At 39.1% G+C, this 24,761-nt stretch overlaps 1 protein-coding gene across 12 annotated transcripts in view; it reads left to right on the forward strand.

The window, feature by feature from the left end:
- The window catches only part of SPIDR (scaffold protein involved in DNA repair), a 452,576-nt gene that overhangs the window by 19,311 nt on the left and 408,504 nt on the right, over nucleotides 1-24,761 (forward strand). For 11 of the 12 annotated variants that reach the window (XM_077885985.1, XM_077885987.1, XM_077885986.1 and 8 more), the window contains one exon: nucleotides 2,284-2,447. The exons of the other annotated variant lie outside the window; for it this stretch is intronic. In XM_077885985.1, coding sequence (XP_077742111.1) covers nucleotides 2,284-2,447 — 164 coding nt within the window. The remainder of the gene's footprint in view (nucleotides 1-2,283; nucleotides 2,448-24,761) is intronic. 12 annotated transcript variants of the gene reach the window in all.

Consider the following 24,761-nt stretch of genomic DNA (forward strand, 5'->3'; position numbering starts at 1 on the left):
GTGGATAGTATGTTTTGTGAATTACATCTCATTAAAGCTGCTATTAAGAAAATGAAAACTGTCCGTGTCCTTCTGTATTAAAAGACACAGTTTTCAAAACTCTAAGAATGGAAAGGTGCTTTGAGCTAATTACTTTGAAATGGTTAATGAATTGTTGACTTCTCTTAAGCAAGTTGACTGTTAGGTAACAAATGATCCCTTGGAGTATATCTCTAATCATGTGTGTAACTGCTGGCTTATCTTTCTCTTCTCTCTTCCTTTTCCTTCTCCTCCTCCCCTTGCTCCTTTTTACCTTTAATTACTGTTTATCAGTTTCTTGTTTTACCCCAGACCCTTGGCTGGATATTATGTATATTATTTCCTTTTATACATGCTACATCCTGTGAGCTGAGTACCCTCATTTTAGAGAAGGAAATTGGGACTCAGAGAAGTCAAATTGTTTGTCCAGAGTCACATAGTTAATAAGTATGCCATTTAATATTTATAGTCAGGGTTGTCTAATCTCAATGTTGTGTGCTTCTACGCTCTTCTGGTGCTTAACAGACTTGGCTTCTTATCATAATTACCAGGTGAGTTTTAAACACAATATGCCCAGACCTCCTTCCAGCTGTATTGGATTAGTCTCTGGAGAGTAAGGCCCAGCTTTAGGATTGAGAGGGAAGAGCCCTGAGTTAAAATTGTCAGAATCTTTTCTCCTTAAAAAAAAAAAAAAAAAGAATTCCCCTTCCATTTGTCTTTTACATAACTTTGAGAAATCTTCTTAACTTTTTGGAGACTCAATTTTTTCATCCATAAAATACAAATTTTACTCTAACGGGGATTGTCTTGCCTGCTTCATAAAATTATTGTGAACAAGAAAGGTCTTACTAGTTTGGGTTGTAATATATCATTTTATACCACTCAGCAATTCCAGTATAAGTGTTATTCATCTATGGGCTTCTCTAGGGTAGAAACAGTGTTCTGTATTATCTCCTGTATTTGTTTGTTTGATGTTGTTAGATTGTAAGTGTCTAGATGTGTCCAGGGTGCAGTAGGCCCTCAGTAGGCACTGATTTTACTGAATGAATGAGGAATGAATGAATAAATGGTACAAAAATACAGTAGCTCCTGGGGCACTTGCATTCCTCGGAACTCGGCCTCTCCATGGCTTTCTGCTGTCATGCTTCAGCAACCTGGAGACTTTCTTTATGTGTCCCATTGCCTGGCTTCTGTGAGTACATGTGTTGTTACATGTGGTATTCCCCGGCCATTCCCTAATGGTCAGAGTGGCTCCTGCAGTTATTTTACTGCCATTATGCATCTGCTTCTCTCAGACTGGTCTGACCTCCAGTCTTTTATAATCACTATAGTGGACTTTTATCTTCTGGAACAACAGTATCAGATTAAAGACTTATTCCATACTTTTACCTTTAGCTTTTTTTTTTTTTTTTGGTTTTTATTTTGAATTCCCTTTCAGGTATTAAAGCTAGTAAGTTATTTCATTTTTAATATTACTTATATCTGGAAATAAGATTGTTGCTATTAGACCTCTGAAATAGGGCCAAGATGTCTTATTAGCCCTCTGAGTTGCTGAAGTAGTTGTGAGGGAATACTTGGGCTTTGGACTGTGTGAGAGGTTTATGTTATATGCCTCAGAGATTAACTTATACTTAATAACTACTTTTATTTCTTTAAACATAGATTAAATTTGGTTGGCATATGAAAATAATTAAATTTCCAAATTAAATTTTGTAAAAGTAGCACCTAGATAACAATGCTTACAAAGTACACTAAAAACTAAATTTACTTTTTTTTTTTTTTTTTTTTTACGAGAAATCTGTAAAAAAAAGTTTTAGGTGAAAATCCTTTAAGAAGTCTGTTAATAGGAGACTGAATAAATAAACTGTGGGTTAGCTATGCAGTGGAATACTATGTTGTAGAAAAGAATAAGGATGCTCCCTGTTACTGATAAGGAAAACCTTTGTTAAGTACAAAAAAAGATCAAAGTGTGTCAGAAAGGAAGAAAATTGTAGTATTTTATTTGCTTGAAGTTGCTGGAAAAGCTCAAGAAAGATGAGTTTCTATACAAGAACAACTAATAAAAATAATTACCTGAGAATTGGGATAGTGGTGATAGGAGAAACAGCATGGCTAGAGATGAGAGTAGGAATATAATTTTCACAGTCTTTTAATATATATTTTAAAAATTACTCAGCAACATGGAATTTTTTAACTATTGAGAGTAAAGAAAACAGATTAAAAATATTATGGATAAATAAAATTGTTTAAAATTGTATTTTTTAGATGAACTACAGTTTATTGACTGGGAGATTGACAGTGACAGGGAAGATGCTAGTGAGTATTATGAATTTGAAGACAGTGAGAGTGTTGGGGAAATATCAGACTGTGCTTCTTGTTCAAGCAGTCATTCTTCGACTAGTCAAGAGAGGCTCTCTGAGCTTCTGAAGGTAAGAACTCATTGTCTCAAAATTTTTCATTCTGTTTATGACATTTGTTAATCGTAGCTTTTTGGTGTTGCATTTTAAACTCCTTTTTCCAGGGTAGTCACTTTTGACTCTTAGTGATTCTTTCATTCTTTACTTCCTTGTCTTTAAATAACATGCTTATATAATATACTTCTGAAATATGGGTAACCAACTCCTCACCCACTCCCTCCAGCTGCTATACATTGGACTTTTCCCATTCCTCCATTTTAAGGACACATGTATCATGGTTTGGTTAGATTAATATTCAACATTGCATAATATTTATAACCAAGGCAAATATTAATTATGATTATTTTTCCTTCATAACTTTTCATTTTCTTTGGAGTTAGTGACTTTGGGTTTTTGTTTGCCTAAATTTATTTATTAGTAATAAAACTAAGTTTTTGCCATTGTTTATCTCTCCAGTTAAGGCTTTTCAGGCATTTCAGTAGTTTTGTCTTTTTGGAGAACTTGTTCCCACAACTTCCAGCTGCTTTCATTTGAACTCTCTTCTCTGCTTTGAGGATGTAGCCACCCTTAGGTCTCTCTTCACCATCTCTCTCCACCATCTTCCTAGTAATTCACTTCACTTTTCTCCAGTTTGGAGCAACTTTAACCTGGATTCCATGTCTTTTTCTTTCTTGGTTTTTATTCTCAATATGATTGAGCATATCTTCTAGTAGGTTTGTTTGTTTGTTTGTTTCTTTCTTTCTTTCTTTCCTTTTTTAAAGATTTTATTTATTCATGAGAGACACACAGAGAGAGGCAGAGACACAGGCAGAGGGAGAAGCAGGCTCCATGCAGGGAGCCTGAGACAGAACTTGATCCAAGGATCCCGGGATCACGCCCTGGGCTGAAGGCAGACACTTAACCAGTGAACCACCCAGGTGCCCCTTCTAGTAAGTTTCAAGAGAGGATTTATGGAAGATAAATGGCATGTCAAAAGATGCATTTATCACACTTTGATAATTGACAATTAGACAATTTAGACAATTGGCTAATTGGTTGACAATTTAGATAGAATGTTAGGTTGGAAATAATTTTTCTTCAGAATTTTGAAGGCATTATTTCATTGTCTTCTAGTTCCAGAATTGCTGTCAAGAAGCCTGAAGCTATTCTCACTCATTCTTGATTTTTTTTTTTTTAAGACTTATTTACTTATTTGAGAGATGTGGGGGAAGGAGCAGAAGGAGAGGGAGAAAGGCGATTCCAAACAGACTCCTTGCTGAACACAGAGCTCAGTCCCAGGAACCTGACATCATGATATGAGTTGAAATCAAGGGTCAGGTGCTCAACTCACTGAATCATCCAGGAACCCCTCTCATTCTTGATTTTTTAATATTTTCTCTGTATCACTTTTTTTAAGCAGTGCGATTGTGATATGTCTACATGTAGTTTTTCTGCTTGGAGCTTATCAGGCTTTTTGAATATGTAGTGAATCAGGAATCCCCAAGGGGTCCACGCCTAGGTTTGATAACTTGCTGGTAGGACTCTCAGAACTTAATGTACACATGGCTATGATTTATTATAGTGAAATAATACAAAGCAAATCAGCAGTCTTTCAAGAGTCCTACTCCAGTGTAGTCACACAGGTTATGCTTAATTGCTTTAGCAGTGAGCTTTAACAACATTTATAAAGTGTTGTCTGCCAGGGGAGCTCATTGGTGACTCAGTGACCAGAGTTTTTATTGGGGGAGAACGAGGAAGCTGAAAAAAAAAAAAAAAAAGGAAACAGGTAATGGATCACAAAGATGTAGGAAGATCAGTGACTTATTAAACTGTTATAACATTTGTATCATAGGAATCCCAAGAGACGTAGGGAGGAAAAAAAGCGGCAGAAGGTTTATTTAAACAAATTGTAGCTAAAAACTTTCCTAACCTGGGGAAAGGCACAGACATCAAAATCTAAGAAGCACAGAGATATCCCATTAAATTCAAGAACAGCTGACTATCACCAAGGCATATCATAGTCAAATTCACAAAACAGACAAGGAAAGATTCCTTGAAAGTAGCAAGAAAAGTCCTTACTCTACAAGGGAGACAGATCAGGTTCACAGCAGATTTGTCCACTGAAACCTTGCAGGCCAGAAAGGAGTTGGAGGATATATTCAATGTAATGAGTGGGGAAAAATATGCAGCCAGGAATTATTTATCCAGCAAGGTTCTGATTCAGAATAGAAGCAGAGATAAAGAGTTTTCTAGAAAAACAAAAAATAAAGGAGTTTGTGACCACTAAACCATTCCTGAGGAAAATGTTACAGAGTACTCTTTTTGAGTGGAGGGAAAAAAAAAGACCAAAAGGAACAAAGACCAAAAAGGATCAAAGAACATCACCAGAATCATCAACTGGTCAGGTGAATGCTGCTGAATTCATATCTTTCAAAAATCACTTTGAATATATATGGGCTAAATGCACTAATCAAAAGACATAAGATATCAGAATGGATTAAAAAACAAGATCCATCTATATGCTGCCTATAAGAAACTCACTCATTTTAGACCTAAAGAATCTGCAGATTGGGGAGCCCTGGGTGGTGCAGCGGTTTGGCGCCTGCCTTTGGCCCAGGGCGCGATCCTGGAGACCCGGGATCGAATCCCACGTCGGGCTCCCGGTGCATGGAGCCTGCTTTTCCCTCTGCCTGTGTCTCTGCCTCTGTCTCTCTCTCTCTCTGTGTGACTATCATAAATAAATAAAAATTTAAAAAAAAAATCTGCAGATTGAAGTGAGGAGAACCATCTATCATGCTAATAGACTTCAAAAGAAAGCCAGAGTAGCCATACTTATATCAGACAAACTAGATTTCTTTAAAAAGATTTTATTTATTTGAGAGAGATAGACAAAGATAGTGAGAGAAAGTGTGAGCAAGAAGGAGAGGGAGAAGCAGGTTCCCCACTGAGCAGGGAGCCTGACATGAGGCCGGATCCCCAGACCCTGGGACCATGACCTGAGCCAAAGGCGAATGCATAACTGACTGAACCATCCAGGTGCTAGATTTTTAAAACAAAGACTGTAACAAGAGATGAAGAGCCTTATAATTAAGGGATCTCTCCATCAAGAAGATCTACAATTGTAAATATTCTTGCCCCCAAGTTGGGAGCATGCTAATTTATAAATCAATTAATACTAAACAAAGAAACTCAGGAATAATACAGTAATAGTGAGGACTTTAACATGCCACTTACAGCAATGGACAGATCATCTAAGCAGAAGATCAACAAGGAATCAAGGGCTAGAACAACACACGGACCAGATAGATTTAACATATATATTCATAACATTTCATCCTGAAGCATCAGAGTACACATTCTTTTTGAGTGCACATGGAAAATTCTCCAGAAAAGATCACATACTGGGTCACAAGGTGGCCCTCAACAAGTAGAAAAAGATTGAGATCATACCATGCATATTTTCTTTCTTTCTTTTTTTTTTTTTAAGATTTTTTTTCATTTATTCATGAGACACAGAGAGAGAGAGAGAGGCAAAGACATAGGCAAAGGGAGAAGCAGGCTCCACGTAGAGAGCCTGATGTGGGACTCCATCCTGTGACCCCAGGATCACTCCCTAGGTGGAAGGCAGACATTCAGCCGCTGAGCCACCAGGTGTCCCCTCATGCATATTTTCATACCACAATGCTCTGAAACTTAAAGGCAGCCATAAGGAAAAATTTGGAAAGACCAGAAATACATGGAGGTTAAAGAGCATCCTACTAAATGATGAATGAGTTAACCAGGAAATTAAGAAATAAAAAATAGTACATGGAAGAAGATGAAAATGAAAACACAGCAGTCCAAAACCTTTGGGATGCAACAAAGGCAGTTTTAAGTTGCACTACAGCCCCACCTCAAGAAGCAAGAAAATTCTCAAATAGACAACCTAACCTTACACCTAAAAGAGCTAGAAAAGAAACAACAAATGAAACCTACAGTCAGCAGGAGGGAAATAATAAAGATGAGAGCAGAAATAAATGATATAGAAACAAAAAATCCAGTGGAACAGATAAAGAAACTAAGAGCAAGTCTTCAAAAGAATTCATAAAATTGATAAATACTTAGCCATACTTATTGAGAAAAGGAGAGAGAGAGGGAGGGAGAGAAAGAGAAAGAGAGAGAGGAAGAGAAAGAGAGAGAGAGAGGAAGAGAAAGGGCCCAAATAGATAATCATGAATCTAAGGGGAGACATTACAACCATCACCACAGAAATACAGTTATAAGAGAATACTGTGGAAATTATGTGCCAACAAACTGGGAAACCTGGAAAAAATGAACAAATTCCTAGAAACCTACAAACCGCCAAAACTGAAATAGGAAGGAATAGAAAATTTGAACAGACCCATAACCAGCAAAGAAATTGAATCAGTAACCAGATATCTCTCAACAAACAAAAGTCCAGGGTCGGATGGATTCCCTGGGTAATTCTACCAGACATTTTTTTAAAAATATTTTTCTTTCTTTTTTTTTTTTTTTAAAGATTTTATTTATTTATTCATAGAAACAGAGAGAGAAAGAGAGAGGCAGAGGGAGAAGCAGGCTCCATGCAGGGGGCCCGATGCGGGACTCGATCCCAGTTCTCCAGGATCACACCCCAGGCTGCAGGCGGCACCAAACCGCTGCGCCACCGGGGCTGCCCTACCAGACATTTAAAGAAGAGTTAATCTCCATTCTCCTCAGACTGTTCCAGAAAATAGAAATGGGAGGAAAACTTCCAAACTTACTGTGTAAAGCCAGCATTACCTGGATCTCAAAACCAAAGATCCCACTAAAAAAGGATTACAGGCCAGTATCTGTGATGAACATAAATATAAAAAGTTTCAATAAAATATTAGCAAATTGAATTCAACAGTACCTTAAAAGAATTATTCACCACAGTCAAGTGGGACTTATTCCTGGGGCTGCAGGCATGGTTTGACATCTACAAATCAATCAACATGATACATCACATTAATAAAAGAAAGGATAAAAACCATATGGTCCTGTCAATGGATGCAGAAAAAGCATTTGACAAAGTACAACATCCTTTCTTGATAAAAACCCTCAACGAAGTAGGGATAGATGGAACATACCTCAACATCATAAAGGTCACATATGAAAGACTCAACAGCTAGTATCCTCAGTGAGGAAAAACTAAGAGCCTTAACCCTATGGTCAGGAACAAAACAAAGATGTCCACTCTCAACATTACTGTTTAACATAGTACTAGAAGTCTTAGCCTCAGCAGTCAGACAATAAAAAGAAAAGGCATCCACATTGGCAAGGAACAAGTCAAACTTTCACTGTTTATAGATGACATGATACTCTGTAGAAAACCTGAAAAACTCCGCCAAAAAATTACCTGAACTCTTTTTTTTTTTTCTTTTTTTTTTAAATTTTTATTTATTTATGATAGTCACACAGAGAGAGAGAGAGAGAGAGAGGGGCAGAGACACAGGCGAGGGAGAAGCAGGCTCCATGCACCGGGAGCCCGATGTGGGATTCGATCCCGGGTCTCCAGGATCGCGCCCTGGGCCAAAGGCAGGCGCCAAACCGCTGCGCCACCCAGGGATCCCCAAAATTACCTGAACTCTTAAAGGAATTCAGTAAAGTCGCAGGATGTAAAATGAATGTGCAGAAATCGGTTGCATTTCTATACACCAGTAATGAAACAGTAGAAAAAGAAATCAAGGAACTAATCCCATTTGCAGTTGTGCTAAAAGATACCTAGCAATAAACCTAAACAAAGAGGTAAAAGATCAATACTCTGAAAGCTACAGAACACTTATGCAAGAAACTGAAGACACAAAGAAATGGAAAAACATTCTATCTCATGGATGGGAAGAACATTGTTAAAATGTCTGTACCATCCAAAGCAAGCTGTACTTTTAATGCTGTCACTATCACTACACCACCAATTTTTTTCACAGAGCAAGAACAAATCATCCTAAAATTTGTTTGGAACACAAAAGACCACAAAGCCATTGTGGAAAAAAAAACAAAAACAAAAACAAAAAACTGGAGATACTACGGTTCCGGATTTTAAGCTGCATTAGAAAGTTGTCATCAGGTAGTATGGTAGTGGCATAAAAACAGACACATAGATCAGTGGAACAGAAGAGAGAACCCAGAAATGGATTCACAACTCTGTGGTCAACTCCTCTTCAACAGAGCAATAGAGAATATCCCATGGAAAAAAGATAGTCTCTTCAACAAACTGTGTTGGGAAAATTGGACAGCCACACGTGGAAGAACGAAACTGGACTACTTTCTTATGCACAAAAATAAATCTAAAATTGATGAAAGATCTAAATGTGAGACAGGAAACCATCAAAATCATAGAGAACACAGGCAGCAATCTCTCTGACCTTGGCCATAGCAACTTGTTATTAGACACTTTGCCAGAGGCAAGGAAAACAAAAACAAAAATGAACTATTAGGATTTTGCATGATAGAAAGCTTCTGCACTGTGAAAGAAACAATCAACAAAACTAAAAGGCAGCCCATAGTATGGGGGAACGTATGGGAAAGAGGTAAAGCAAAAAAGAGAAGGAAACAAGCCATTAGTGATTCTTAATGAGAGAGAACAAACTGAGGGTTGCTGGAGGGAGGTGGGTGGGGAATGAGCTAGATGGGTGATGGGTTATTAAAGAGGGCAATTGTGTGGTGAGCACTGGATGTTGTATGTAAGTGATGAATCACTGAATTCTACTCCAGAAACCAATATTGCACTACACATTAACTAAATTAAAAAAGAAAATGGGAAGAATGTTTCTTTGGACTGTTTCCAGAAAGGTAGGAAGCTATTTTTAATGAATAACCTTGTATGCTATTTTGAGTTTTGAATCAAGTACATTTATTGCTTGGATTAAAAAATGTTTTTTAAAAGGACATTCTGTAGGGACACCTGGGTGGCTCAGCGGTTAAGTGCCTGCCTTGGGCTCAGGGCATGATCCTGCAGTCCTGGGATCGAGTCCCACATCGGGCTTCTGCAGGGAGCCTGCTTCTTCCTCTGCCTGTGTCTCTCCTCTCCCTCTCTATGTCTCTCATGAATAAATAAATAGAATCTTAAAAAAAAAGTTTTGCGGTAGTATCCAGAATATATTAAGAGCTGTAACAAACCAGATAATGAATAGAAAAGGAAAACCGAAAGGCCTGTAAGCATGTGAAAAGATGCTCAGTCTCAGTAGTAGTATGGCGAGTGCAAATTAAAAATGAAATAATACATATTCATGAGATTAGTGAAACACTGAAAGGAATGTGATAGTGCCTAATGTCAGGAATCTGTAGCAATAGGAATATTGCTGTTGGATATAAATTGGTTTAGCCATTTTCTAATTTGGTAAGTTCTTATAAAGCTGAAGTTATTCATAATATATGAGCCTGCAGTTGTGCTCTTAGATAAATATCCTTGAACTTTTCAAACTGGTTTATGACCCATTAGTGGGTAATTGATTCAGTGAGTTTTAAAAATATAGTGGAATCACTATAATGTAGTCAAACATTAGAATGTATGAATTACTAGCAGTATTTTCATGCAATTTATATTCAGTTATGTTAGTATATGTGTGTTGAATTACATGACATATTTTTTACTGTTCTTAGGCAAAAATGTTTGAAAGCCACTGTTCAGAGGAATTTTCACACCTGTCTAGAGGAATATGTATACATGACTACTGTGACATTGTAAGAGTAATTTCTGGAAGTCAATATTATGTGATCACAGGCAAATTGTTTTGTATATGGTAGAGAGCTATAGTTACCATCATGAATAATATTGGGGAAGGAAGCCAGTTTGCCAAAGGATATGTACAATTTGATCCTGCATTATATGAAGTCTATAGTCATGCAAAGCAGTGGTACATATTGATAATCAACAATCTTGGAGGAGAGGAAGTTTTTCTGTAGACACATTTTCCAAGTTGCTGTAGTGATGTCACTGTGCGTCATCATTCCCTGTAGTGCAGCTGTGGAAGTGTGCATGCAGATCTTCAGTTGCAAGGAACACAGTTGATAGATGGCCCCAAGTGCCATCCCTCAGGATCCATCATTTTCTTTGTATTAGGGCCATGTTACTGTTAGGCTACATTGCAGCCTGAGACTCTTCCTACTCAATCCTCTTTCCTTCTTGTCCTCCTCATAGTTTTCAGACCTGCATCGTGGTTTTAAATCTCTCCTCGACTCCTACTTTCTCCCCTTTATCCTTTGCAGGTGCTTCCTTCAGGACTGTGTTTTGTAGCTGATGGTGTTTTTGGCATCTGCCATCAGGAGACTAACTCATACCTGCACCCTCTGCTCAGTATCTTGCAGTCACTCTAGTGCTTCTTCTTAATACTTGTTCTGATACCTTAACCTTTCTCTTTCGTTTATTCAACATTTCAGGTAGGTTGAAAATAGTAAAATCTGTGACATGTAGTTTTTGTTGACTTGTCTATATTCACAGTTTATTTGTGTGAATATGCTCAGAAGCATGCCCTGAGAACACCTAGTAGTGGTGAGCAAGTGAGCCTGGGATGGGATAGCAGCCAATCAAGGGATAATTAATTAGCAGTTAACCCTTGTGGGCACCTGGAGCTTAGCACTGCTGTAAAATTCTGGGAGCCTCAGAATTATCCATCAGAGGGACAGGGAAGGGGCAAGAAAGCTGGGTTATTTATATGTAGATCTCTTCATTCATTGATTATGGGCTGGCCCTTGGAATTTGGGTGATGGAGTATTTCCTAGTTCTTACAGACTACGGCACAGGTGGGAAAAATGGCTTCTGGTAGCCAGAGAAATCCTTGAGGCAAAGAAATGAAAATGCTGGAAATTGGAAACTGAAGATAGGGAAGGGCATAGTGGAGGGTGTCAGCAGGGTCTGTTATAATCTTTAAAGACCCATGTATATTGAATAAACGAAAGGGGGGAAGATTTATACTACAATTAGGAATTTAGTGAGTATTACTTAGCTCTCCAGAAGCAAACTCTCTCTTATCCTTTTACTACTGAATAATTGTTACTATTTTATGAATGAGATGCTATTTGTCTCTCATTTATGAATGTTTGTAGAAATATATGGTGTGTGGATACTTACTGTGTGGGAGAACCATACTTTGATTCAGTGGGAAACCTTGATTATAATATAGGTCTGTTTAGAATCCCTTGCCCAGACTGGCGTGAGTGATGTTGATGATGTAGGAAACAGTCTTGCCTGTGAGCATAATTTTGCCAGTTCTTTGGAGCAGAGTTCTGCTTGTGCTTATGTAAAGGCAACTGAACTCATAATAATAGCACATACTAACATTATGAATTCTTCTTTGTTGTGGGGCATTCTTCTAAGCACTGTGCTATGTACAGTAGCTTATTTAAACCTCATAATAGCTCTTATGAGGTGGGAGCTATTGTTATCATCCCTAATTTTCAGAGGATTCTAAGGCATTATGTAATTTTTCTTTGGTTATAAAGTAGTATGTGAGTGAACCAGGATCCTAACTCAGGTGCTCTGGTTTCTTTCTTTCTTCCTTTTCCTTTTCCTTTCCTTTCCTTTTGATTTTATTTATTTATTTATTTATTCATGAGAGACACATAGAGAGAGAGGGGGGCAGAGACACAGGCAGAGGGAGAAGCAGGCTCCACGCAGGGAGCCCGACGTGGGACTTGATCCCGGGACTCCAGGATCACACCCTGGGCCGAAGGCAGGTGCTAAACCGCTGAGCCACCCAGGGATCCTCAGGTGCTCTGGTTTCTAAGCTGTGGTCCTGGCCATTTTGTTATAGTGTCAATAATAGTAATAACAATAATATTAATAACACAATAACCCTATGTTTTTACTATGTCAGGCACTTTACTAAGTGCTGATCATGTCAGGTAAATGTTATTATTAACACCATTTTATAGAGGAGGGAATGGAGTTATAGCTAATAAGTGGCAGAATGAGATTCTAACTTGTGGAATCTGATCCTAAATTCTCTTAATTACTTAGGTTGTATTCCTTGGAGTATAACAGTTTAACTGTTATATATGCTCAACTACTTGGAGGAAAAGCATGATAGAAATCAAAGAGAATAGCAGTAGCTTCTCTTTGTAATGTCTTTTAGCACATTTAACCAATGTCGTTGATTATTGATACTACTCTCTGTATTGTTAGGTATGGCGGTCTGGGTTTTCACAGTTTATCTGTGTCTTCCTAGAACCATTCCTGTAGAGGGCAGCAGAACACAGCAGTGATACTTCTCTTCATAATGTTTTTCAGGAAGTGGGAAGGAAGTTGGATTTAGATGAGCGTTGTTATGTAATTTTCATGTATTTTGTGTAGTGACTCATGTGCAGGTTAGCAGGCATAGTAAATACCAGATAACCTGTATAAGGTTCAGGCTTATCGCTGAAGTTGTGCAACAGAAGCTGGCTGGCACAAATGAAAGATCTCCAAGTAGTTCATGAAGTTTTAAGGAGAAAGCAAATGAGCTTTTCAAATTTGAAATATATATTTATTATTATGAAATCGATGTTTTCTTTTTATACTTAACAGTAGTAGTAGAACAAATGATTCAGTATGTCATAGAAGATGAAATATGGAAGAGACTGAAAAAATAAGATAAGCAAAATTTTGTATTCTTACATGGGAGTGTATTGTATGTACCCTTTACAAAATGATCTTTAAAAATATTTCTAAATTTAATGAACATATTTGTAATTTTATTTTTATTTTTATTCACTTGTTTATATTTATATAGAACTTTGAAAGTAATACATTTAATTTCACTTTTAATGAGTTTTAATGGTGATTTGGAATAAAGTGATGTGACTAAATATGTACTAATTGTAAATGTCTAGGAACTGCGCATTGCATACATTGTATATCGACTTGAAATAATTATGATCAAAAACACGTTTTAGAAACTGGCTCTCAAATATAATTATGTTATAAAAAAACTGACAAAATTTAATGTAGAGGGAAGTCTGGAGTTTTTAGTAATGACCCTCTGACTATATTTTAAAGATTTCATTATAGAAATATTGTACTTCAGAAGAAATCCATATTCTAGTTTATTCTCATAGTAAAAAAGGAAGGATGATAGAGGTTCTGTTGAGGAAGGTGTATTTATTTTTTATTTTTTATTATAATTTGTGTATATACAAGGCATGCCTAGGAAATATTGCAGCTTCCATTATAGGTCACTACAGTAAAGCAAATATAATAAGAGTCAAATGAATATTTTGGTTTCCCAGGGCATGTAAAAGCTGTGTTTACACTATACTGTAGTCTGTTAAGTGTGCAATAGCATTATGTCTAACCAGTCTATTACCTTAATTAAAAACTACTTTATTTTTTTTAAGATTTTTATTTATTCATGAGAGACACACAGAGAGAGGCAGAGACACAGGTGGAGGGAGAAGCAGGCTTCATGCAGGGAGCCCGACGTGGGACTCAAGGATCACAGCCTGAGCCGAAGGCAGGTGCTCAACTGCTGAGCCACCCAGGCATCCCTAAAAAATACTTTATTGATAAAAAGTGCTAACCATCATCTGAGCTTTCAGTAACTAATAATTACTGATCACAGATCACTATAACAAATACAATAATAATGAAAAAGTTTGCAGTATTGCAAATTTGAAAAAATAGCAAGATGTGATCCAGAGACACAAAGTGAGTAAATACTGTTGGAAGAACTTACACCCTTCTTTTTTCCAACGTCTCCCGTCTTAATTGTCTAAACTTTAGCTAATGAGATACCAGGGCAGGAGCTTTGTCAATTTCTTTTAGAATAAACGTTCCTTGTCTCACTGTCACCCTGTTATCCTATTTCCCTTCATATTCCTCTTTCTTTTCCTTCTTTTTGTTTCCCAAATAACTTTGATTTTTCTGATACAAGGAGTAGAATAGGAAAAGGACTGCTTTAGAAAATATTGTTATAACTATGTAATATTAAAAAGTTATGACATAAGTTATTACATGTGTGACTTTTAGAGTCCTTTTTTTCTAATATTAAAAACAATCCTTTGGAGTTATGCTTTCACTAATGACAGAGTAGCATGTGTCAGACTACCCTTCTCACAAATAACAAGGACAAATTTGGGACACAATATAATAATGTATACAAATTGAAATACATGAGATATATTTTAATATGTGTTTATATGGAAAAATATAGAAAATATAAAAATATTTGAAGGCATAGTGGAAGGACAGCAGGCAAAAACTGGAGGATGTTGACATTTGGAAGATGAGAATGGCACAAGGTTGAGTTTTTTCATTTTTCACAGATTTTTGCCTGAGGATAGGCCCCATCATTGTTGTATAGAGTGGCTAAAACTTGTATAGAAATCATAGCACACACACACACACACACACACACACACACACACAAAAAAAGAAATCATAGCACAGGGATCCCTGGGTGGCTCAGCGGTTTGGTGCCTGCCTTTGGCCTGGGGGCATGATCCTGGAGACCCGGGATGGGATCGAGTCTCATGTCAGGCTCCCTGCATGGAGCCTGCTTCTCCCTCTGCCTTGTCTCTGCCTCTCTCTCTCTCTCTCTCTCTCAAATAAATAAATAAATAAATAAATCCTTAAAAAAAAGAGAGAGATCATAGCACAGATGTCGGGGTAGCTGTAGGAGCTCGAAAGTTAGAAAGTATAAAGTACAGCCAGAGAAAAGTGCCCCCATATTCTACATACAAATCATATAAGCTAAGAGAACTAAACATTTCAGTTGTTATCCACCACAGGGAAGAATTTGGAGAATGAATAACAGCTAATTTTATGTCAGGAAAGCAAAAAATGTAAATATTCTTCAGAAGAGCATAATAGAATCCGGAGTCTAAAGATGTATCATTCACAGGGACCAGGATAAAATCCACATTTATTAGACATACACACACACAGAGCCAGAAAAGTATGATTTACACTTAAGGTGAAAAAGCAGTAATTAGGGATCCCTGGGTGGCGCAGCGGTTTAGCGCCTGCCTTTGGCCCAGGGCGTGACCCCAGGGCCCTGGGATCGAGTCCCACCTCAGGCTCCCCGCAGGGAGTCTGCTTCTCCCTCTGCCTGTGTCTCTGCCCCTCTCTTTGTGTCTCTCATGAATAAATAAATAAATAAACTCTTTAAAAAATAATTTGCTGGGATCCCTGGGTGGCGCAGCGGTTTGGCGCCTGCCTTTGGCCCAGGGCGCGATCCTGGAGACCCGGGATCGAATCCCACGTCAGGCTCCCGGTGCATGGAGCCTGCTTCTCCCTCTGCCTGTGTCTCTGCCTCTCTCTCTCTCTCTCACTGCGTGCCTATCATAAAAAAAAAAAAAAAAAAGGTGAAAAAGCAGTAATTGAGATGGGCCCTGATATGACGTACATATTAGAATCAGTAGCTGTTAGAACTGTTTAGGGACATAAGGGAAAATACGCACATAATGAAGGCAAACAACAAAAAATGGAACGAAATGAAGATTTTGTAATTATTTTTTTTTTTATTTTTTAATTTTTTAATTTTTTAATTTTTTATTTTTTTTTTATTGGTGTTCAATTTACTAACATACAGAATAACACCCAGTGCCCATCACCCATTCACTCCCACCCCCCCGCCCTCCTCCCCTTCTGCCACCCCTAGTTCGTTTCCCAGAGTTAGCAGTCTTTACGTTCTGTCTCCCTTTCTGATATTTCCCACACATTTCTTCTACCTTCCCTTATTTTCCCTTTCACTATTATTTATATTCCCCAAATGAATGAGAACATATAATGTTTGTCCTTCTCCGACTGACTTACTTCACTCAGCATAATACCCTCCAGTTCCATCCACGTTGAAGCAAATGGTGGGTATTTGTCATTTCTAATAGCTGAGTAATATTCCATTGTATACATAAACCACATCTTCTTTATCCATTCATCTTTCGTTGGACACCGAGGCTCCTTCCACAGTTTGGCTATCGTGGCCATTGCTGCTAGAAACATCGGGGTGCAGGTGTCCCGGCGTTTCATTGCATTTGTATCTTTGGGGTAAATCCCCAACAGTGCAATTGCTGGGTCATAGGGCAGGTCTATTTTTAACTGTTTGAGGAACCTCCACACAGTTTTCCAGAGTGGCTGCACCAGTTCACATTCCCACCAACAGTGTAAGAGGGTTCCCTTTTCTCCGCATCCTCTCCAACATTTGTTGTTTCCTGCCTTGTTAATTTTCCCCATTCTCACTGGTGTGAGGTGGTATCTCATTGTGGTTTTGATTTGTATTTCCCTGATGGCAAGTGATGCAGAGCATTTTCTCATATGCATGTTGGCCATGTCTATGTCTTCGTCTGTGAGATTTCTGTTCATGTCTTTTGCCCATTTCATGATTGGATTGTTTGTTTCTTTGGTGTTGAGTTTAATAAGTTCTTTATAGATCTTGGAAACTAGCCCTTTGTCTGATATGTCATTTGCAAATATCTTCTCCCATTCTGTAGGTTGTCTTTGAGTTTTGTTGACTGTATCCTTTGCTGTGCAAAAGCTTCTTATCTTGATGAAGGCCCAATAGTTCATTTTTGCTTTTGTTTCTTTTGCCTTCGTGGATGTATCTTGCAAGAAGTTACTGTGGCCGAGTTCAAAAAGGGTGTTGCCTGTGTTCTTCTCTAGGATTTTGATGGAATCTTGTCTCACATTTAGATCTTTCATCCATTTTGAGTTTATCTTTGTGTATGGTGAAAGAGAGTGGTCTAGTTTCATTCTTCTGCATGTGGATGTCCAATTTTCCCAGCACCATTTATTGAAGAGACTGTCTTTCTTCCAATGGATAGTCTTTCCTCCTTTATCGAATATTAGTTTCCCATAAAGTTCAGGGTCCACTTCTGGATTCTCTATTCTGTTCCACTGATCTATGTGTCTGTTTTTGTGCCAGTACCACACTGTCTTGATGACCACAGCTTTGTAGTACAACCTGAAATCTGGCATTGTGATGCCCCCAGATATGGTTTTCTTTTTTAAAATTCCCCGGGCTATTCGGGGTCTTTTCTGATTCCACACAAATCTTAAAATAATTTGTTCTAACTCTCTGAAGAAAGTCCATGGTATTTTGATAGGGATTGCATTAAACGTGTATATTGCCCTGGGTAACATTGACATTTTCACAATATTAATTCTGCCAATCCATGAGCATGGAATATTTTTCCATCTCTTTGTGTCTTCCTCAATTTCTTTCAGAAGTGTTCTATAGTTTTGAGGGTATAGATCCTTTACATCTTTGGTGAGGTTTATTCCTAGGTATCTTATGCTTTTGGGTGCAATTGTAAATGGGATTGACTCCTTAATTTCTCTTTCTTCAGTCTCATTGTTAGTGTATAGAAATGCCACTGACTTCTGGGCATTGATTTTGTATCCTGCCACGCTACCGAATTGCTGTATGAGTTCTAGAAATCTTGGGGTGGAGACTTTTGGGTTTTCTATGTAGAGTATCATGTCATCGGCGAAGAGGGAGAGTTTGACTTCTTCTTTGCCAATTTGAATGCTTTTAATGTCTTTTTGTTGTCTGATTGCTGAGGCTAGGACTTCCAGTACTATGTTGAATAGCAGTGGTGAGAGTGGACATCCCTGTCTTGTTCCTGATCTTAGGGGAAAGGGTCCCAGTGCTTCCCCATTGAGAATGATATTTGCTGTGGGCTTTTCATAGATGGCTTTTAAGATGTCGAGGAATGTTCCCTCTATCCCTACACTCTGAAGAGTTTTGATCAGGAATGGATGCTGTATTTTGTCAAATGCTTTCTCTGCATCCAATGAGAGGATCATATGGTTCTTGGTTTTTCTCTTGCTGATATGATGAATCACATTGATTGTTTTACGGGTGTTGAACCAGCCTTGTGTCCCAGGGATAAATCCTACTTGGTCATGGTGAATAATTTTCTTAATGTACTGTTGGATCCTATTGGCCAGTATCTTGTTGAGAATTTTTGCATCCATGTTCATCAGGGATATTGGTCTGTAATTCTCCTTTTTGGCGGGGTCTTTGTCTGGCTTTGGAATTAAGGTGATGCTGGCTTCATAGAACGAATTTGGAAGTACTCCATCTCTTTCTATCTTTCCAAACAGCTTTAGGAGAATAGGTATGATTTCTTCTTTAAACGTTTGATAAAATTCTCCTGGGAAGCCATCTGGCCCTGGACTCTTGTGTCTTGGGAGGTTTTTGATGACTGCTTCAATTTCCTCCCTGGTTATTGGCCTGTTCAGGTTTTCTATTTCTTCCTGTTCCAGTTTTGGTAGTTTGTGGCTTTCCAGGAATGCGTCCATTTCTTCTAGATTGCCTAATTTATTGGCGTATAGCTGTTCATAATATGTTTTTAAAATCGTTTGTATTTCCTTGGTGTTGGTAGTGATCTCTCCTTTCTCATTCATGATTTTATTAATTTGAGTCTTCTCTCTCTTCTTTTTAATAAGGCTGGCTAATGGTTTATCTATCTTATTAATTCTTTCAAAGAACCAACTCCTGGTTCTGTTGATCTGTTCCACAGTTCTTCTGGTCTCGATTTCGTTGAGTTCTGCTCGAATCTTTATTAACTCCCTTCTTCTCTTGGGTGTAGGATCTATTTGCTGTTTTTTCTCTAGCTCCTTTATGTGTAAGGTTAGCTTTTGTATTTGAGTTCTTTCCAGTTTTTGAATGGATGCTTGTATTGCGATGTATTTCCCCCTTAGGACTGCTTTTGCTGCATCCCAAAGATTTTGAACGGTTGTATCTTCATTCTCATTAGTTTCCATGAATCTTTTTAATTCTTCCTTAATTTCCTGGTTGACCCTTTTATCTTTTAGCAGGATGGTCCTTAACCTCCATGTGTTTGAGGTCCTTCCAAACTTCTTGTTGTGATTTAGTTCTAATTTCAAGGCATTATGGTCCGAGAATATGCAGGGGACAATCCCAATCTTTTGGTATCGGTTCAGACCCGATTTGTGACCCAATATGTGGTCTATTCTGGAGAAAGTTCCATGTGCGCTTGAGAAGAATGTGTATTCAGTTGAGTTTGGATGTAAAGTTCTGTAGATACTGTGAAATCCATCTGGTCCAGTGTATCATTTAAAGCTCTCGTTTCTTTGGAGATGTTTTGCTTAGAAGACCTATCGAGTATAGAAAGAGCTAGATTGAAGTCACCAAGTATAAGTGTATTATTATCTAAGTATTTCTTCACTTTGGTTAATAATTGATTTATATATTTGGCAGCTCCCACATTCGGAGCATATATATTGAGGATTGTTAAGTCCTCTTGTTGAATAGATCCTTTAAGTATGATATAGTGTCCCTCTTCATCTCTCACTACAGTCTTTGGGGTGAATTTTAGTTTATCTGATATAAGGATGGCTACCCCTGCTTTCTTTTGAGGACCATTCGAATGGTAAATGGTTCTCCAACCTTTTATTTTCAGGCTGTAGGTGTCCTTCTGTCTAAAATGAGTCTCTTGTAGACAGCAAATAGATGGGTCCTGCTTTTTTATCCAGTCTGAAACCCTGCGCCTTTTGATGGGGTCATTAAGCCCGTTCACATTCAGAGTTACTATTGAGAGATATGAGTTTAGTGTCATCATGATATCTATTCAGTCTTTGTTTTTGTGGACTGTTCCACTGAACTTCTTCTTAAAGGGGAATTTTAAGAGGCCCCCTTAAAATTTCTTGCAGAGCTGGTTTGGAGGTCACATATTCTTTTAGTTGCTGCCTGTCTTGGAAGCTCTTTATCTCTCCTTCCATTTTGAATGAGAGCCTTGCTGGATAAAGTATTCTTGGTTGCATGTTCTTCTCATTTAGGACCCTGAATATATCCTGCCAGCCCTTTCTGGCCTGCCAGGTCTCTGTGGAGAGGTCTGCTGTTACCCTAATACTCCTCCCCATAAAAGTCAGGGATTTCTTGTCTCTTGCTGCTTTAAGGATCTTCTCCTTATCTTTGGAATTTGCAAGCTTCACAATTAAATGTCGAGGTGTTGAACGGTTTTTATTGATTTTAGGGGGGGATCTCTCTATTTCCTGGATCTGAATGCCTGTTTCCCTTCCCAGATTAGGAAAGTTTTCAGCTAGAATTTGTTCAAATACATATTCTGGCCCTCTGTCCCTTTCGGCGCCCTCGGGAACCCCAATTAAACGTAGGTTTTTCTTCCTCAGGCTGTCGTTTATTTCCCTTAATCTATCTTCATGGTCTTTTAATTGTTTGTCTCTTTTTTCCTCAGTTTCCCTCTTTGCTATCAACTTGTCTTCTGTGTCACTCACTCGTTCTTCCACCTCGTTAACCCTCGTCGTTAGGACTTCTAGTTTGGATTGCATCTCATTCAATTGATTTTTAATTTCTGCCTGATTAGCTCTAAATTCTGCAGTCATGAAGTCTCTTGAGTCCTTTATACTTTTTTCTAGAGCCACCAGTAGCTGTATAATAGTGCTTCTGAATTGGCTTTCTGACATTGAATTGTAATCCAGATTTTGTAACTCTGTGGGAGAGAGGACTGTTTCTGATTCTTTCTTTTGAGGTGAGGTTTTCCTTCTAGTCATTTTGCTCAGTGCAGAGTGGCCAAAAGCAAGTTGTATTGGGAAAAAGAGAGGAGAGAAAGAAGGAAAGAAAAGAGAAAGAGAAAAAAAAAGGGAAGAAAAAGAAAAAAAAAAACGAAAAAAAAAAAAAAGAAAAAGAGAAAGAAAAAGAAAGGAGAAAAAAAGGGGGTGGGGGAAGGAAACAAATCAAAAAGCAAAACAAAACAAAAACAAAAACAAAAACAAACAAACAAAAAAAGAACCACCGGGGAGTATCTTCTGATTCTGTGTTCTTTAAGTCCCTTGGCTTCTCCTGGAAGTTGTCCGTCTAGCTGGTGTTCTGGGGGAGGGGCCTGTTGTGCTGATTCTCAGGTGTTAGCAGTTGGGGGAGCTGCTGTGCCCCTGCCTGGTGCAGGGCTCAGTGGGGGTTGTTTACCCCCTGAGGCCGCAGGAGGAACAGCCCCAGTGGCGGGGCAGCTCTGGAAACCTGGATTCAGCTCCGGCAGGAACTCCGTCTGCAGGGCCTGGAGGCTCCGGGGCGGGGCCGCTGATCTGCTCAGCTGGGGCAGGAGCGTCCTTGCTGTCCTGGGCCCTCCCGGCCTCTGCCTGTCCCGGGGGAGGCCGGATCCTGGGCTGTGTCCCGGCGCCCTGTGCTCCGGAGCCTGCGCTTGTGGATTCGCGCTCCCGGGCCGCGCAGCCCCTTCCGCGGAGCTGCTGCCCAAGCCCCTCCGAGCTGCTCCTGGAACCGCGCAGGCCCCTCTGCACGGAGCCTCTTCCTCTGCCCGAGCCCCTCCGAGCTGCTCCCGGGGCCGCGCAGCCCCCTCCGCGGAGCCGCCGCCCGAGCCCCCCGAGCTGCTCCGGGTCCCGCCGGTCCCGCCGGGTCCCGCCGTGCGCGCTGTAGCCCTTAGGGAGCTCGGCGCACTCTCCTGGGCGCGCAGTTGCTGTTACTGTCCCGGGGAGCCTGAGGGCATCTGCTCCCTCCTGGGTCCTGCTCCAACTCCCTGCGAGCCCCTTTCCGCCCGGGAAGGTCGGTGCAGCTCCTGCTCCTCCGGGACGGGGCTCTCCTGTCCTGGGGACACTCGCCCCGGCCTCAGCCCGGCTCCTCGCGGGGCCCCTCCCCCTTGGAGGCCTTTGTTTCTTTATTTCTTTTTCCCCGTCTTCCTACCTTGATAGATGCGCGAACTCTTCTCACTGTAGCATTCCAGCTGGTCTCTCTTTAAATCTCAGGCCGAATTCATAGATTTTCAGGATAATTTGAAGGTTTTCTAGGTAGTTTGGTGGAGACAGGTGATTTGGAGACCCTACTCTTCCGCCATCTTGCTCCTCCCCCCCTCAAGATTTTGTAATTAAATGTGCAGTACCTGAAATAAAAAATTCATTACATAGGATTACAGAAGATTGGGAAAGAAGTCAATGAACTTGATAGATCAGTAAAAAATTATTCAATCTGAAAAGTGAAAAAAGATTTTAGAAAATGAAGTTAGCCTCAGTGACTTGTAGGACAGTATCAAAAAATTCAACACATTTAAAAAAAAAAAAGACTTTATTTATTTGAGAGAGTCAAGGAGGGAGAGCACAGAGCAAGAATGTGAGGGAGAAGCAGGCTTCCCACTGGGCAGAGAGCTTGGATGTGGGACTTGACCCCAGGATCCTGGGACCGTGACCCAAACTGAAGGCAGCCACTTGACTGAGCCACCCAGGTGGCCCCCAGCAACACATATTTAATGGAGTCCTATAAGTATAAGAGAGGAGAAATTGGAGCAAAAATTTTTGGAGAAACAGTGGTTAAAAATTACCCCAATTTGGTGGAAGGCATAAATTTACGTATTCAAGAAGCTCAGTGAATTCCAAACAAAAAAGTACAAGAAAATCAGACTTAGGCACATCATAGTCAAGCAGTTGAAATGATAGAGTCTTGAGAGCACCTTGAGAACTGATACAATAAGTGATAGCTGACTACTTACCAGAAACATAGCAGGCTAGCAGGCTACAGAACTCCTTTACATTGCTGGAAAAACAAATCAACCCAGAATTCTACTATCAGTGAAATAGTAGAATTCATTCTTCATTAAGAATGAAGACAAAAATCTTTTCAGATAAACAAGAATTAAAAGATTTCATTGCAGCAGATATGCATTACAGGAATGGTAATTGGAAAAGGACAAACATTATATGGCCTCATTCGTTTGGGGAATATAAAAATTAGTGAAAGGGAATAAAGGGAAAGAGAAAATGAGTGAAAATATCAGTGAGGGTGACAAAACATGAGAGACACCTAACTCTGGGAAATGAACAAGGGGTAGTGGAAAGGGAGGTGGGCGGGGGGTTGGGGGTGACTGGGTGATGGGCACTGAGGGGGGCACTTGGCAGGATGAGGACTGGGTGTTATGCTAAATGTTGGCAACTTGAACTCCAATAAAAAAAAAAGGAAGTTCCTCAGGCTGAAGGGAAGTAAAATCAGATCTTCAGGATAGAATATAGGACACTGCAATTGGTAATATGTGGATAAATAAAAAAAATCTCCTCTCCACCTATTAAAAAAAGTTAAACCTGACGATTTAAAGTAAAAATCATAACATTAATATGATCACATGGCATTTAAGTAATGAGGTAATAGGACAGCTATAGGATAAGGGATTGGTCTAGGTAGATGGAATTATGTACCTTTCTAGGTTCTCATTTTATGTGAGTGGTATCATAGTAGCTCCAAGTCCACTGTGAAAAGTTAAAGGTGTATGTTATGATTCCTACAGCAAACACTAAAAAAGAAAAGGACAAAGAAGTAGAGCTAAAAAACAATTAGAGAAAGTAGAATTTGAAATGTATTCAGAGAATATAAAAGGAGGTGTAAAGGTAGTAATAGATGAATATAAACAGGTGAGATGAAAAGAATACAAATAGCAAGGGCGCCTGGGGGGCTCAGTGGGTTAAACCTCTGCCTTTGGCTCAGGATCCTGGGATCCAGCCCAAGGCAGGCTCCCTGCTTAGTGGGGAATCTGCTTCTCTCTTTCTTTGCTCCCCCCCCCCACTTTTGTGTTCTCTCTCTCAAATAAATAAAATCTTTTTTTAAAAAGAAAACAAATAGCAAAATTATAGAAGTAGATTAACCTTATCAACTATTAAATGTAAATAAATGAAATATTTTCCTGAAAAAGTAGAGGTTGAGCTTGACACTTTGGTAAAATGCAAGACCTTTTAAAATTAATTTATTTATTTTAGAGATGCATTTTATTTTTTTTATTTTTAATTTTTTTATAAATTTATTTTTTATTGGTGTTCAATTTGCCAACATATAGAATAACACCCAGTACTCATCCCGTCAAGTGCCCCCCTCAGTGCCCGTCACCCAGTCACCCCCACCCCCTCCCACCTCCCCTTCCACCACTCCTGGTTCGTTTCCCAGAGGTAAGAGTCTCTCATGTTCTGTTTCCCTTTCTGATATTTCCCACTCATTTTTTCTCCTTTCCCCTTTATTCCCTTTCACTATTTTTTTTATTCCCCAAATGAATGAGACCATATAATGTTTGTCCTTTAGAGATGCATTTTAGATGTAGTAACACAGGGGCACCTTGGTAGGTCAGCCAGTTGAGCGTCTAACTCTTGATTTCACCTTAGGTCATAGTCTCGGGGTCGTGGAATCAAGCCCCTCATTGGTCTTGAAGTTCAGCATGCATTTTGCTTGTTCCTCTTTCTCTGCTCCTCCCTCTCTTCTCTCTCTCTCAAATAAATAAATAAGATCTTTAAAAAATTGTAATGACATAGATTGAAAATAAATTCATGAAAAAAGTTGTAGCACGAATATAGTAATTATAAGAAAGCTGGAGTGATAATATTAGGTAAAGTAGATTTCAAACAATGTTATTAGAGATAAAGAAGGACATTTCATAGTGGTAACACTT

This window comes from Canis aureus, chromosome 37 (genome assembly GCF_053574225.1).
Source record: "Canis aureus isolate CA01 chromosome 37, VMU_Caureus_v.1.0, whole genome shotgun sequence".
NCBI lineage: Eukaryota > Metazoa > Chordata > Mammalia > Carnivora > Canidae > Canis > Canis aureus.